At 53.3% G+C, this 15,804-nt stretch overlaps 1 protein-coding gene across 1 annotated transcript; it reads right to left on the reverse strand.

Moving 5' to 3' along the window:
- Positions 1 to 347: 347 nt before the first annotated feature.
- CD8B (CD8b molecule) lies at positions 348 to 11,777 on the reverse strand (the record flags this gene model as incomplete). The annotated part of the gene is made up of 5 exons (XM_014530248.1): positions 348 to 435; positions 2,521 to 2,557; positions 4,016 to 4,105; positions 7,363 to 7,452; positions 11,420 to 11,777. Coding segments are annotated over 5 exons (588 nt in total), but the record flags the coding sequence as incomplete, so codon positions are not given.
- Positions 11,778 to 15,804: the final 4,027 nt, after the last annotated feature.

Raw genomic sequence — 15,804 nt, forward strand, 5'->3', positions numbered from 1 at the left:
CACGGGCACGATGAGAGCTGGGTCAGCCCTCCCGCTGGGTCTGGTCCTTGGGCTCCCTGTGAGGACTGTCAGGCCCCAGCCTGGGAAGGACAAGGGAAGCCATGCCAGCGCTGCTCCACGTCTCAGGAGTCCAGGTCATAGCCAAACAGGGCAAGGACGATCAAGGAGCGGAAGTGGTGTGGGTGGCATTTCTGACTCCGTCCTCCAGTGTACCCCGAGTTGCAGGAAGTGCCCCGGGGCTCCGGGGCCAGGTGACCGCCATGCACGAGGCCCGCAGGAAGAACTTGCAGTGGTTAAAGCAGGCAGCTCCAGCAGCTCAGTGAAATTTCCAGGCAGCGTGTCCCTTCTCTCTCCTTTCTCCACATCTCGCTCTTTCCTGACCAGGCATCTCTGTGGCCGGACACCAGCAGCATACTCTCTGCTCATTTATGAAGCCTAAAAACAACAGCAAGTTGTGAAACCACTTATTTTCAGGCAAATGCCATTGAATTTCCTGTAACAGAGATAAATGGCAAATGAAGATACAGGGTTCCCCTCCAAGTTAGTAGCCTGGAGCTAGGAGTTTTGGGTTACTATGTTTTTAGGGCCCAACTTAGTCATTAAAATTTTTTTAAGCTAAAAAAAGAAAAAAGAAAAGAAGGGCAGCCCAAAGGACTCTGGCTTTGAATGGTGTGACTTCCTGCAGTGCCTTCTAAGACAGGCTCCTCACAGATGCACACCCAGGGGCCAGGAGGCGGCCTGTGATAGGACGGTTTTCTAAGGCCAGTTAGAGGCCGGGAACGTCTGCTCCAAGGCGCAACTTGAGTTGGGAGCAGCTTGTCTGTGAGGCCCACAGACCGTTTTGTCCACATCTGGATCATGATGGCAAAACCACAGGTGGTTTTCAAACTTTGGTAGCCACAGATCCTTGTGTTCAAATGATGTCTCCCAGGGAAGTGTAACCATAGGCGGCGGGTGGGAGCAGAGCTGTGAGCAGAGGCTGAGGGCGCCCAGGGCCACACCCAGGACCACCCTGAGCTCCGTCTCTGCCTTAGGTGATCCACAGACCCCTGGGGTTTGCCAAGGCATGAGATCCACAAACTGGGGTCAAATCACTGGGGAACAAGTTGAAATGAAGACGTGAGAGGCGGCCAGAACCACCGGCGGTTCCCCGAGGGGGACTGGTTCTCCATAAAAGAACATTCTGGAGGCCTTGGTTTAGACAAATACACTCGGGGTTACTATCTTGTAGGTAGGGGGCGGTTTCTAAACTCAGCACCTAGGTTGGAGATTGTACCCAATCAATATTATCATCGAAAGCTGCCCATAAAACACAGCAGGCACGTTGAAGCATCTATACCTACAAAGATGGTATACTGGTATATAATAACGTGGAGCACACCTTGTGGAGAACTTATAATTTTAGAGTATTTTACAATTTTTGTTTCTTGGTTGTTGGGCTTGTAGAGTTGACTTTCCTCAGTGACATGAGTCTGTGCTTCGACTCCCTGGGACCTGGGGCTGAGCACGGTGTAGTGGCTCACCCCAGCAAGTCCTCACAATAGCCACGAGGCTGGTACTGTTGTCTCATTTTGCAGATGAGGAATCAGAGGCTGAGAGGAGGGAAGCCACTCGCCTACCGTCACATGGTGGGTGAGTGGCCGGCAGGATTCAAACCCAGACCTGCCTCCTGCTGGAGCCAGAGCTCCTGGGCACGAGGCCCTGCTGCCCTCTTCAACCTAGAGTCCTGGGCTTTCTCTTTTTTCCAACAACTCTCTGTGGAGAGGGTTGCAAGCAATGAGATGGATAGATGTGAAACTCTCTCTTTTGAGGAAGAAAAACCAATCCAAGAACAGTGCCCGGAGCCCAACTGGGGTCTGGAGGTCCGTGAGGCTGGGGCAACCGACAGCCTCAGGCCTCTCAGTCTCCTGGCCTCTGCCTGTGCTTACACAGCTCAGTGGGACAAACAGACAAGGTCTTGTTAGCCATGGGAGTCAGATAGTGGGTTTGCCAACTCCCGGGAGCCCAGTGGGGTCCAGGGCGGAAGACGGGCCCAAGGAAGGCAGCACAGCACCCACCCAGCAGGGAGAACACTGCCCTGGAGGGACCCACTTGCTCTTGCTTTCAGCTCAATTCTGCTCTTTCCTGTCCCAAATGCTTGGAGCAAGTCTTTCAACTGGTAAAAACAAGCCTCCCATGTCCTGCAGGACCAAGCTGCATACGAGGATGGTGGGAAGGAGTTTGGGAGAGCCTGCCCTGGTCCTTGCGTGCCAGCACTGCTTGTTACCGCCAGGAGGGCTGAGAGCTGCATCTTGCAGCACTTGAAATGCACTTAGCAACTCATCGGCACTTTTGTTTGTTGTTGTTTGTTTAAGTTTCCGGAGCTCTATCACCCCTGGATTTCTACACCCTGTGCTTTGGCGAAGGTGGCGCCTGGCTTTGGCTCCTTGCACGAGAGGCTGTGAGCAGCAGCAGGGGCCGAGGAAACCAGGACCACACCCAGGGCCTGTCCTGGGCACTTTTCCAAGCCCCAGCACTTACTGCTTCATGAAGTGAATCCGGGCTCTCCTCCGCTGGCCTACGAGAAGAAACCAACAACATCGGTCAGCAGGGACTGTGGGCCGCTGACACCCAGCCCCAGAGAGCAAGAGGGGTGCTGAGGACAGCTAACACCTCAGACACTGCCCTGGTGCCAGGCTCTGCTTCAGCTGCATGTGTTTTAACCCCTTCATGCTCACGGTAAACCTGGGAGCCGGATGGTACTCTTATCATCTCCATTTGTCTACGAGGAAACTAAGGCATAGAGCAAGTACGTTACGGAGTCACTTGCCCAAAGTCACGCAGCTAGTAAGAGGTGAACCAGAACTCAAACTCAGCTCCTCTGGGCATCCTTCAACATGCCACTTTGCCCTTCACAGCAGGTCAGAAGGAGCGGCTGTACCGGCAGGTGGTCTTGAACCAGAGCATGTGTATTTGGGAGACACGCGAGGTTTCCCATTGGGGTGAAGGAAGGAAATATGAACAGGACTATTTACAAGTTTACCTCATCCTTGATTACTTTCGAAGCACATTTAAGAACATACATAATGGATTAAATAAATAACTACAGTTCACCGAAGTTGGTATTTATTATTTTTAAATTTTTTCCCAAGGAGGTCCTTGATCAAAAAAGTTTGCTTGGTGATGGGGAAACAAAGAAAAATAAAATAAAATTTTAAAACAAGTTTGCAACCACTGAACTTTAATGGAGTTCTTAGAACTGGGTAAATGGATCCCTTTGTGGGTCGCAAATGTGTGCACAAAAGTGCCCATGACACATTTCTCCAGGGAAATTGTCATCACATGCTCAAAGGGGTCCGTGACCTATAAAAGAGCCACCACTCTAGCCCGTATGCCTGCAGGCCACCCCTCCCATGTTACAGCACCCAGAGAGGGTGAGTGACGTGCTCCAGGTGGCACAGGTGGGCCCGGGGCTCTGGGCTCCATGGCAGCTGTGCGGCCTCCCCTGCAGCTGTGGGGCGGGGAGGGGCATAGGAGATGACTCTGCCTCGGGAATGGCCGAGAGCAGCAGCCATCTCTGAGTTTCCCTTCAGCCTCACAGACGGGCAGGATTTCTAGCTTCTGGAACATAACCCCAAACCCACTTCAGTCTCTTCCGTGTACTTCCATCCCGACTGCCCACAGGCGCTCCCGCTCACTAAGCACATACCCAGCTGGGCACGGAGGGCAGCACTTCACCAACAGCAACCTTGGCAGGGAGGTGGCATTGCCCCTGCGTGCCCCTGGGAGGCTCAGAGAGGCCAGGGCACGCACCCAAGGCACTAAGTCAGGGAGTAGCCGGGTTGGATCCAAACCCAGGGAGTTCTGACTCCAGAGCCAGGCGGTCTCTGAGCCCTCGGCTTGGTCAGGCCCAGGATCACCTGTGGAACTACCTCGGGCTCACGTCTGCCTCGCTCCCCTAGAGAAGGAGGGGCCCTCAGGCACACCTCTAACAGCACCAGGGGCTGGCCGTGACGGCCCAGAGGGGACAACTTACAGTACAGGTGAACGGCCACACCCAGGGACACCAGCAGAATCACGGCGCCGGTCACCAGCAGGCCGAGGGTCAGGGGGCCGCAAGGCGGGCCTGGGAGACACGCATATGGCACATTTGAGACACACAGATGAACACAAAGAGGGGGAAATTAACTAAAAGCCCGCCACCCAGAGAATACCACTGTTTGTATATTTTCTTCTAGCCTTTTTTTCTAGGCACTTTAACCACCGTGAGATGATTTGATATGTTATTATGTTTTAATTTGGCTTCCTGAAGGGGCGTCACACCCGAATGGGCCACAATGCCGCCGCAGGTCCACAGACACCTCCCCGAACGTGACTCCAGGGAAAGGGGCGCTCCCACTGCCGTGGTGCCGAGCCCGCTCGGCCAGGGAGCCGCCTCAGCGACAGGACAGGCAGCTGCTTCCTCTCTCACCCGGGTCTCCCGAGGTCTGATCTCCCCACACTTCTCCTGAGACAGCGGCTTAGAAATGGACCCCCAGGCCCTCCCAGTGTCTCTCAAAGGATAGTCTTAAGGCCCTAAGCCTTAGGAAGCCCGTCCCTCCATGGGGGCCACCAGGCTTTTATTCATGATCCTAAGCCGTGAGGTCTGTCTGGGTGCCCTGCCAAGCGAAATGCATTGTGTGTAGCATCTCATTTACTCCTCCTTCCCTTTAGCCAGGTAAACCTCCCCATTTCACAGGTGAGGAAACAGAGGCTCAGAGAGGTCACCCGGTACAGGCAGCGGTGACAGGGATTCCAATCCAGGCCTGGCTGACGTACCGCTAGGTTACACTGCTCCAAGGCCCCTCCCCAATGCAGCCACCGCCGACCACCTCACACCCTCCACTCCACGTGGCCACCTGTTTGTTCTAAAGAACCTGCTAATGTTGGATTTGCACTTTGCCCAGGATTTTACTGAGGATTCAAGACCTTTCGTCCATCATTTATGAAAGTCTCTCTGAATTCGCTGTCATTCAGCAGTCCTGACACGAGGATGAACAAAGCATGTTTCTTCTAGAATTTAAGCCCAGAGGAAGGCTCTGATGCCTGGGCTTGTGTCTATGTCACTGTGGTGTGGTGTGTGTTTGTGGGGTGCTGGTGGTGCCATGTTGCTTGGGGTCTTCTGATGCTCTGTTTGCTGTGACCTAAGAGGACAGCTCCCCCCTCCCAGCCCCTAGGTCCTGTTAGGGCCGCTCCCAGGCTCCTGGGACTTCACATGCATTTAAGGCACAGCAGCCCCAGCAGCACGAGGCCGCTGGGGTGGCTGCTGTGGTTTGTTCTCTGGGTTGGAGCAGATGGCATTTTCCGTTTGTCACCAGTAACTTTTGGGGAACAGAGATCAGTATTTTTCCAGAAACACATTTGGCTTATGAGTTCAAGAAAAGTGTGTGTGTGTGTGTGTGTATGTGCACAGATTGTATGTACACGTGCATGTATGCGTGTGTGCGTGTGCATGTGTGTGCTCCAGCTGCAGCGTCCGGTGCTCACAGGACAGAGCGGCGAGCTTGTTCACTCATTAACAAACGTATCAAGCACATACGGTGTGGTAGGTCCTCAGCTAGGCATCAGAAGTGGGAAAGTTTAACGTCCTGTTCCTTTGGGTGGGGTTTTTATTTGTTAGCTAACACCTTTATTGAGATATAACTCACATATTCTAAAGTTCACCTGTTTCAGTGTATAATTTCATGTTTTTTGGTAAATTCACAGAAATGTGCAACCATCACCACAATCTAATTTTAGGACATTTTTATCCCCCCAAAAGGAAATCCTGTACCTACTGGCAGTCCCTCCCTAACCCTCCCCCAGTCACCCAGCCTCAGGCCCCCACTAATCTACTTTCTATCTCCATGGAATGTCACATTCTGGACTTTTCATATCAATGAGATCAAATAATATATGGTCTTTTGTAACTAGCTACTTCCACTGCATAACCATTTTAAGATTCATCCATGTTGTAGCGTGTACCAGTACTTAATCCTTGATTATGACCGAATGCTATTCCATTGCATGGCTAGTCCACATTGCGTAAATCCACATCATGGTGGGCATTTGAGTTGTTTCTCCTTCTGGGCTAGTATGAATAATGCCACTGGGGAAATTTGTGTGCAAGTTTTGAGTGGACATATCTTTCATTAAGTTTTGTCCTATGATGACTGGTGAGTGTGTCCCCCACTAGACTGTGAGCTACTGGAGGACACAGCTTCCCTACTGAGCCCAGCTCAGGGACAGAGAAACAGGCTCTAGACCAGGGGTGGGCAAACTTTTTGACTTGAGGGCCACAATGGGTTCTTAAACTCGACCGGAGGGCCGGAACAAAAGCATGGATGGAGTGTTTGTGTGAACTAAAATAAATTCAAAGTAAACAGGTTAAATGAGGCCCTAAGGGCAGGGCCCTAATCCAATTTACCTGGTGTCCTTAGAAAAAGAGGAAGAGGCACCAGGGACACATACACACATAGAAAAGGCCATGTGAGGACATACCCAGAAGACAGCCATTGACAGCCCAAGGAGAGAGGCCTCACAAAGAAACCAAACTTGCTGGCATCTTGATTTTGATTATATAGGCTCCAGAACTGTGAGAAAATAAGTTTCTATTTTTTAAGCCACCCAGTCTATGGTATTTTGTTACAGTGGCATGAGCACAGTAATACTATTATCTATTTTCAACCAAATCATCATCATGACCAACTTGTGTTCAGACAAAAGAAAACACACACAAAGCACTGTTATCATTTGGGGGGAAGTTTTGCTTATTTGTTTGCTTTGGGTTTTGTATTTTCTAGTGAGAGGAGGGTGGATATTCTGCCATAGGCTTTAGCAGAGTGTGATCCCACTGGTGCAGGTGCGGGAGTAAAGGGAACCAAACCTATGTCCAAAGTAAAAGAGCATATTAAAGCAAGAGATTGTCAGATCCTGGCTGGTACCAGGGTGGAGGATGGACAGTTGGTCATTGGAAGAATCAGATCTGAGTTACATATAGGAGGAGGCACAGGATGAAGGGGGAATGCTGGGAAGGTGAAGTTTGGTGAGATCACCTGAGCAACAGCCTGCATATGGGACATTTTATAAAGAATCAACTGCGGAGTCTGTGTTGAGCTAGTAGAGACCTTTAAAAAAGAAAAAGTCTGGCCAAAAATATGAGGAAGGGAGGGAGGGAGAGAGAGAGGAAGGGAGGGAGAGAGGAAGGGAGAGAGGGAGGAAGGGAGGGAGAGAGAAAGGGAGGAAGGGAGGGAGGAAAGGAGGGAGGGAGGGACGGAGAGAGAAAGGGAGGGAGGGAAGAACGGAAGGAAAGCAGTGAGTGACAATGCTGTGCTTCTGAGAGTCCGTGGGAATGGGGGAACTCACCCTTCCGAGTCACCGGGCTTGGGGGCCGGCACCTTATCTTCTTAGGGGTGGACTTGGTGGTGGGCTTGGCAGTGGTGGGAAGGACATCAACTACAGAAAGCAAGCAAGACACATTCCTTAGCCAGGTGAACAGCAGGTGGATTGAGAGAAAAGACCTAACACTGCACCTTTTACCTCCAGTACTGAAGTCCTCGTGACCATTCTCTGGGCTGCTGCAGAGCTTGAGGGTCACAGAACAATAAAGCATTTGAATGCTTCCCCAACTCTCAGACCTATCTGTGGGCCTGGGGACAGGGGTCGGCCAGTGTCCTGGAGAGAGGGGGGCTCTGGAGCTACATAGACCCGAACAGAACCCAGCACCCCTGATGAACCTGTGCAACCTGGAGCAAGCCAATCGCTCTTCTCTGCCTCGGTGTCCCATCTGCTGAAGTAAAGGTGGTCTCTACCGCCTGCTCGGGGTTGTTGTGAGAATTAAAGGGGCCGTGTGTCCAGCTGAGTGTGCACTAGATGCGGCTCTGCCCGGCTGGAGCCGTGGTTCCACTTGAGCCAAAGCCGGAGTCCCCGAGCACTGCCGGTCCCTAAGCGAGTGGGGGACCTTGCTAGACCTCATGCAGGTGGGGTATGTTGGGGTTGCTTTCCTTCTCACGTGTCTTTACAAATCATATACTCTCAGAGCCAGAGGGATCTTTTAAAAAAATATATTTCAGAGAGGAAGGGAGTGAGAAATAGAAACATCAATGATGAGAGAGAATCATTGATGGGCTGCCTCCTGCATACCTCATACTGGAGATCTAGCCTACAACCAGGAACTGAACCGTGACCCCTGGTTCATAGGTGGACGCTCAACCATTGAGCCACGCCGGCTGGGCCAGAGGGATCTTCAGTCTAGTCTCAACCTTTCATTTCAAAGGTGACACCAACGAAATTAAGGAGAGGCCCGGCCTCCGGGGCCCTCAGTGGAAAGTGCTGGGCTGGACCCCACACCTCTGTCCTGTCTCTCGGGTGGGTCACTCTGTTTTTGTTCTAATTCAGTGTCACACGCTAAAGTGTGGGGATAAAACAGGACAAGTACGCGAGCAGAGGGAGCCGCCGAGGCACTGAGGCGCCGAGGAGTGGCGTGAGCACTGGGTGCCACCGCATCCAGCCTTCGCCTTTGTAGGTTGAGGAAAGACATTTTGCTGAAATGATTTTCCATAAAACGAGAGGAGAGGGAAGGGGGTGGCCCAGGAACTTAAACTCTAGTCAAGGGGACAGGGTGGCGGCCAACAAACTGGTCACTTTGAGGCTGGCCTCTTGCACATAAAAGTGGGCCCTTCGGACCCTCCCGACCCTGTACCTCCATGGGGAGGTGGCGGGGACGTGCCCTGCCTGCTCCAGGAACTTTGGAGAAGAGCCAGCTAAATAGAATGAACACGTGCTAGGCTCTCCCGTGAGCGAGTGGCAGCGCCCAGCACTGCAGCTGGAGCTCCCTGAACCCCACAGCTTTGGGGATGGGCACGATGGGCCCATCTTACCCCCGGGGAAGCCCGGGCACAGGGAGCTGAAGCCACTGGCCCAAAGTCCGAGACAGTACACAGCAGAGCCGGGAGCTGAGTCCAAAGGCTCCCTCTCTAGGCGCTCGCTGCACCACCCTGTGCAAATGTTTGTGCACAAAAAGTGAAGCTCACCAGGTTGACCCAAGGCCCTGGTCACCAGCCTGCGGGAGACGTGAGTGTGGCAGGAACAACACCATCGGCTCTAGTGCCCCGGGAGCGTGCGAGGGGTCACCGCGCTTTGCTATCCCCTCATCCTCACGGCCCTGGGATGTCCATTCCCCTCACTTCATACCCAGGAGGCGCAGAGGGCGCTCAGCGGCCCCTGGCGAGCTGGCAGGGGGCGGCCCTGCAGGACTCAGCGCCTTGGCGGCCGGCCGGGTGCTCTGGGTCTGGTGGGGGTTTGTGGACAGGCTTGTCCACTTTAATTTTTTGCCCAGAACAGGTCCCCTTGATTCCTCCTGACCCCCCAGCCCCTGCCCAGTTCAATCTCCCCCTTTCCTGCTCTTTGAAAGGGACAGGCCTTTTGACGCCATGGTGCACGTAAGGCAGTGATGGCGAACCTTTTGAGCTCGGCGTGTCAGCATTTTGAAAAACCCTAACTTAACTCTGGTGCCGTGTCACATATAGGAATTTTCTGATATTTGCAGCCATAGTAAAACAAAGATTTATATTTTTGATATTTATTTTATATATTTTTTAAATGCCTAACAAAGAAAAATCCACCAAAAAAATGAGTTCGAATGTCACCTCTGACACGCATGTCATAGGTTCGCCATCACTGGCGTAAGGGGCCTGAATCCTTTCTCTACCCCGCTCCCCCTTCCTCCTTCAAAGAGCCCTGACTTTCTGGTGGGAGGGTGGGCTCAGCTCTGGCCCCCCCGCCCCGGGAGATGATATGGCACCTGCTTCTGGGGAGGCCCTGCCATCCTGGGAGCGGGGTGGGGGGGCTATGGAAACGTGAAAACAAGAGTGCGTGGGTGGCGGTGGGGAGCTTCTGAAAGCCACTTGTGCTGTTTCACCATCCACCTTTCTCAGCCCCTCACAGAGCATGAATGGAAAGATGTGTCTTACAGAGGCAATAACAATAAACCAAACCGAAACCCCAAGCCCCCCAAAGCCGATTTCCAATACAGGAATCAGTTAGCGCCCCCAGGGCATGCTCAGCTGCTGCCCAGAGACCTCGCCGCCTCCCACCTCCTGATCCAAGGCCCGCGGCTGGCGAGATGCCACAGGGCCATCGCTCTGTTTTCTGTCTTCCTCACTGTGCTGCCGTCCCCCGCTGTCCCTGCTCAGCCCGGGCTGAGTAGTTGAATCCCTGGGGCCCCCCTTGTTACTCTCAGTGCCCCCCTGTGAGAAGAAGGACAGCAGGAGCCTTTCAGGGGTTGGCTCTGGCATGGGCTAACCTGAGGAGGGGCTACAGTCAGGCATGGGCCTGGGAGAATTTCTGCCCTGATTCCTGGGCACCTCTGGTGGCTTTAATCCTCACTGTGATATGGCAGCCGCCTGCCACGGGCACACGCCCAGTCTGACCCGCGATGGGCTCTGCATGTAAAACATGTTGAATGCTTAGCAGGGAAGGAGAAGATAAAATATTTCAGTCATTCCCTAACTCACTCAGGGGTCCTCAAACTTTTTAAACAGGGGGCCAGTTCACTGTCCCTCAGACCGTTGGAGGGCCGGACTATAGTTTAAAAAACAAACAAACTATGAACAAATTCCTATGCACACTGCACATATCTTATTTTGAAGTAAAAAAACAAAACGGGAACAAATACAATATTTGTATTTGCATGTGGCCCGCGGGCCGTAGTTTGAGGACCCCTGATCTATACAATGGAATACTATGCTGCTGTAAAAAAAGAAGGAATTCTTACCATTTGCAACAGCATGGACAGAACTGGAGAGGGGTCGTTCGTGGAGGCCATAGCAACCCATGACACAGATGAGAAGACTGAGGCCCATCGAGGGGAGAGGAGCGACCCGCCCAAAGGCACACAGTGGATTTGCAGCTGAGCTTGGGGTCCAGTTTCCTCATTCCCCGCATCTCTGGGTGTGGGTTTGAGCCCTAGGCCCACATGCAGAATGCAAGGGCATCCGCCCCTCCACTGCCTGTGTGCTCACTGGGAGGGAGGTTCTGAGGCCATGGTTAGGCCCCAGGACTCAACCCAATCCAGCCACAGCCGCAGGGGGCCTGGTGTGGCTGAAGGACAGCGTCATTCTGTCCCCATAGGAAGCAGCGATGCTTCTAAGCATCCCATTTTCAATGGGAATCATAATAGTACCAACCTCCCAGGATGGCTGGCAGCATTAAGCAAGATAACTACATAAACACTCGCCTGTGCTTGACCTTGGGTCAGTCTCAGAATATATTTTCTGTTACTATTAGCTGTGGCACGATTGCTCCGGGCCATCGTCCCTCCCAATGATGAGGCTTAGAGTTGGGCTTGCTGAGTGGGGCGGCCCCCATGCCTGGCACACAGTAGGCACTCAATGCTGCCGATAACACTGAGCCAGGGTCTTACCCACAGTCAGCTGAGTTCCCTTCCCGAAGGTCAGCTCGGGGGACCCGATGGTCATGCAGAAGTAGACACCGCTGTCTGTAGGCTGCACACTTCTGAGAGTGAGAACGGACTGGGTTGCCACCTGACTCACATTTAGCTTCTCCTGCTTCACATCCTTGCCATACACGGCCGTTTTAGAATCCCCGAAGGCCAGGAACTCATAGTGACTGTCCGTGCTTGGGGCCTGGCGCTGTCTCAGCCAGTAGATGCGCAGGTTTTGGGAGGCTTTGGCTTCACAGACTAGCTTCACCTCTGTGTTGGTCTGAGCCACCTTCTCCCCAGGGGTCTGATGGAGTACAAGGCTGCCGTGGAGAGCTGTAAGAAGCAGAAGGAGCAGAGACCGTCAGCTCATTTTCCTGGCCTCAGAGTCACCCCGAACCGAGTATCTAAGGAAAAGCCGTGGAAGAACCTGCCCAGTTGCAGGGTCTGGAGGCTGTTGTAAATTAGCGGGTGGTTCCTGGACTCAGGAGCTCGAACACCCCACCTCCCAGGAGACCATCTGCTAGGTGGGTGTTCACTCTGTCCAGCTTTACAAAGGGGCAGAGGAGAGCTGCCATTTGCTGACTGCGTGCCCATAAACCTGGCTCTTTGCATAAGTATCTCAATCGAGCCTCAAACATATTTTGGGATTATTATCTCCATTACACAGATGAGGAAACCGTAGCATGAAGTTACTTGTTCAAAATGCCCCCGACAGCTAGTAAGTGACCTGGGATTCCAACTCAAAGATTTTCCCTGGCCAGGTGGCTCATTTGGTTGGAGTGTTGTCCCATGCCACAAAAGGTTGCCGGTTCAATTCCCAGTCAAGGCACATACCTAGGTTGCAGGTTTGACCCCCGGTCTAGGTACATATAGGAGGCAACTGATCAATTGATGTTTCTCTCTCACACTGATGTCTCTCTCTCTCTCTCTCTCTCTCTCTCTCTCTCTCAATATATCCTCTGGTGAAGATTTAAAAAAGCCCAAAACTCAAATATTCAAAGTCACATGTGTGGTCTCTTTCACCTTGCCCTGCTGCAACTCACTGTCCAGAGCAGGGGTCCTCAAACTTTTTAAACAGGGGGCCAGTTCACTGTCCCTCAGACCGTTGGAGGGCCGGACTATAGTTTAAAAAAAAACTATGAACAAATTCCTATGCACACTGCACATATCTTATTTTGAAGTAAAAAAACAAAACGGGAACAAATACAATATTTGTATTTGCATGTGGCCCGCGGGCTGTAGTTTGAGGACCCCTGGTATAGACCTTCAACAGGCTCCAAGAAGCGGAAGGAGACCCAGGCAAGCTGGGAGAGGCGCACAGAATCACAGGCGGAGCACAGGGCGGGGCTGGCCTACCTCAGAGGCCCAGCCACAGCGTCTGGACATGGATGACAACCAGAAGTGGCACTCACCCCCCATGGTGGGCTAATGACCATCCCTCCCCAACCCAGCCATCGCTAGCTCCCTGGATCCCCTTCCTGAGTGGCAGGACAGACCCCAGAAGCAGGGCCGGGAGTTCACTTTAATCACAGACAGGAAGCGCTGTAAGTAGGGGATTCTTCTCGGAAAACGGGAGCAGAACTCAGCCCTGGCCCTGAACCCAGCCGCCACCCCGCACCAGTGGTGGGACCACAGGCAAGACACGGAGCCTGTCTCTTCTCTTTAAAAAGAGGGTGGCTTGCCCTAGCCGGTTTGGCTCAGTGGATAGAGCATCGGCCTGCGAACTGAAAGGTCCCAGGTTCGATTCCGGTCAAGGGCACATGCCCGGGTTGTGGGCTCGATCCCCAGTGGGGGGCATGCAGGAGGCAGCCGATCCACCATGATTCTCTCTCATCATGGATGTTTCTATCTCTCTCTCCTTCTTCCTTCCTCTCTGAAATCAATACAAATATATTTTTTTTTTAAAAAAAAAGGGCGGCTTGCCCGGCCTGTGTGGCTTGGGGGACGTGCAGGAGGCAGCCAACTGATCTCTCTCTCTCATTGATGTTTCTGTCTCTCTCTCTAAAAATCAATAAAAACATATTAAAAATAAATAAACAAATAAATAAACAGAGCGCGGCTCCAGGCCATTGCTATGACTGCCGCTGAGAGTTAAAGTGTCCCAGAAAGCAAGCTGTCAAGTACTGTACATGGCAAATCACCGTCCGCGTGTCCGGGGGTTGTCACGGCAGCAGGTGAAATGTTAGCAAGGAGGGTTAGAGTGGGCCTTTTGCAGTGAAGTCCAACAGACTGGATCTGACTTAAGGAGCCTTTCATTTCAGCTGTCGGGTGGAGGGAGAGTGGGCAGAGTCCCAGAAGCATTGAGGCATTGAGGCACAGGCCTGGGTGAGCAGAAGAGGCCAGAGAATGGTGTGTGTGTGTGTGTGTGTGTGTGTGTGTGTGCGCGTGCCCAAGAGGAGCTGGCTTATGAGGTGGTCGCCCGTATTCACAATCCTACCTACACTTGTTCTCGGGCTCCATGGCCCCATAGCCTTTCCTAATACTGTTGAAATGCACATAAACTCTTTGACTCCACTCACAGGCCGCTCTGAGCTTCCGTTTGCATCAAGAATGAAATGATGGCACCTGGGGCTCGAGCGGTCCCTGGGCCTTTGCTTTTCTCCCCAAATAGCCTCCTGCCTTGTCAGCAGAGTAGAGGTTCTGTCCTGTTCTGGGTCACTGACTTTTCGGGGGAGACAAGAAGAACCAAAAATGCCAATATTTACTGAACCGTGCCAAGCACAGTGCAGGAATAATCTCATTTAATCCTCACCAGATCCTGTTTCACACCCATTTTATACACGAGGAAACGGAGGCTCAGGAAGCGTAAAGACATGTTCAAGGTCACACAGCCTGTAGGCGGTGGGTTCAGATTCAAACCCCGGTCTGCAGCTCCAGAACCTGAGCTTTTTGACACTCGCTGAACTGAGAAATCCTGTGGTTCCAGGATCGTGGTCATGTGCTCGTGTGCACATAGTGGGGCCACAACTACACAGACTCAAAGACCTTCCAAGAAGGACCATAAGTGACTCCTCAGGGGTACAGAGGGCAGAAGGGGTGCCAGCTGCTCGTGTCCCTTCCCCCTCCTGCGCCCAGACACGAAGACTTCCTGGTTGAGACACACCCTGGTCTCTCTCCGGTGACCACTTGCTGGGGCTGAACATCCAGCCACGGCTGAACCCCCAGCCTATGTGCCGGACACCTAGCCAGGCCTTGCCACACGTGTGGTCTCATTGATTCTTTTCTTCCTCTCACTAACCCATTCTCAGAGGAACCTGCTGCTTCTAAAACGATGGGCAATAACGTAGTAGCTTTGAATGGCCTGGATCGGCTTCTACTTCAGACGCTGTTGAGCTCACTGGGCCAGAGCCAGGCGGGCAGGCCTTGTCGCCCCTGGAGGGATGTCCGGCTTTGGGCTTTTGGGCAAGGGAGATCGACCTCAGGTTAGTGGGCAGTTTGGGGGGCGGAGGGGCTTCTTCTAAAAGGCAGTGTGACTGGGCTGAGCCAGAGGGACAGTGGAGACTCCCGGCTCCATCCACGTCCCGGTTTCCAACCCTAATCCCCGTTTCCAACCCTAATACTTGCCGGGTGCTGGAGTCACACTGCACGCCCAGCCCCAGGGAGTATAGGGAACAGGGCCCTGAGGGAATACCCGGCCACACCTGCCAGAGAACTGGCAACAGCCTGCTATTTGGCAGGTTGTACTCCATAACCTTGCCCGGAAGGAATAAAGATGTGTCTACAGAACCTGGCCCAAACCCGCCTGGGCCTCTGGCACCTCCTGGGATCACATCACCGCCTTGTCCCTGAACAAGGGCATTTCCCTTCCTCTCTGGACATCCTTACTCGTTCCCTCTTCTTCCTTCCCATCTCCGTCCTTCCTTCCTTTCCCCTCTCCCCCCTTCCCTCCCTCCCTTCCTCCCCTCTTCCTGTCTCCCCTTCTCCTGGCTCCAGGCTTTGGGGCAGAGGTGGCTCAGCCCTGAGGCTCCCCAGGTCCCTGGGAGAACAGCTCCCTGGAGGACTTTCCACGCGCAGGGACGGTGCCTGCCTAGCGGCCCCTGGGTGTCCCACAGCCGGGACTCTCCCTGGCTCAGGCTCTGCTAGGACCAGCGCAGACTCCCCTCCCCGCCCACCCCCCACAAGGCCGGTGGGTGCAAGCTGCGAGCAGCGGGCGGGGCAGGGGAGGGGGGCGGCTCCAGGGAGGAGGCGGGACCTGGTGAGAGTGTGAGGATAACAAGGTCTCCACCCTCGTCCTCTCCGCATTTCAAAGGTCTTCGTTCCCTTTCCAAAACTAGGACCCCCTGCTCTCAGGTAAGGGGGCGATACCACTGTCCCCGCTCAAGCCCTTGCTCGTGTGTGGTCGCCTCCATGACTCCATGTGACAG

This window comes from Myotis brandtii, unplaced genomic scaffold, assembly GCF_000412655.1.
Source record: "Myotis brandtii unplaced genomic scaffold, ASM41265v1 scaffold1172, whole genome shotgun sequence".
Taxonomy (NCBI): Eukaryota; Metazoa; Chordata; class Mammalia; order Chiroptera; family Vespertilionidae; genus Myotis; species Myotis brandtii.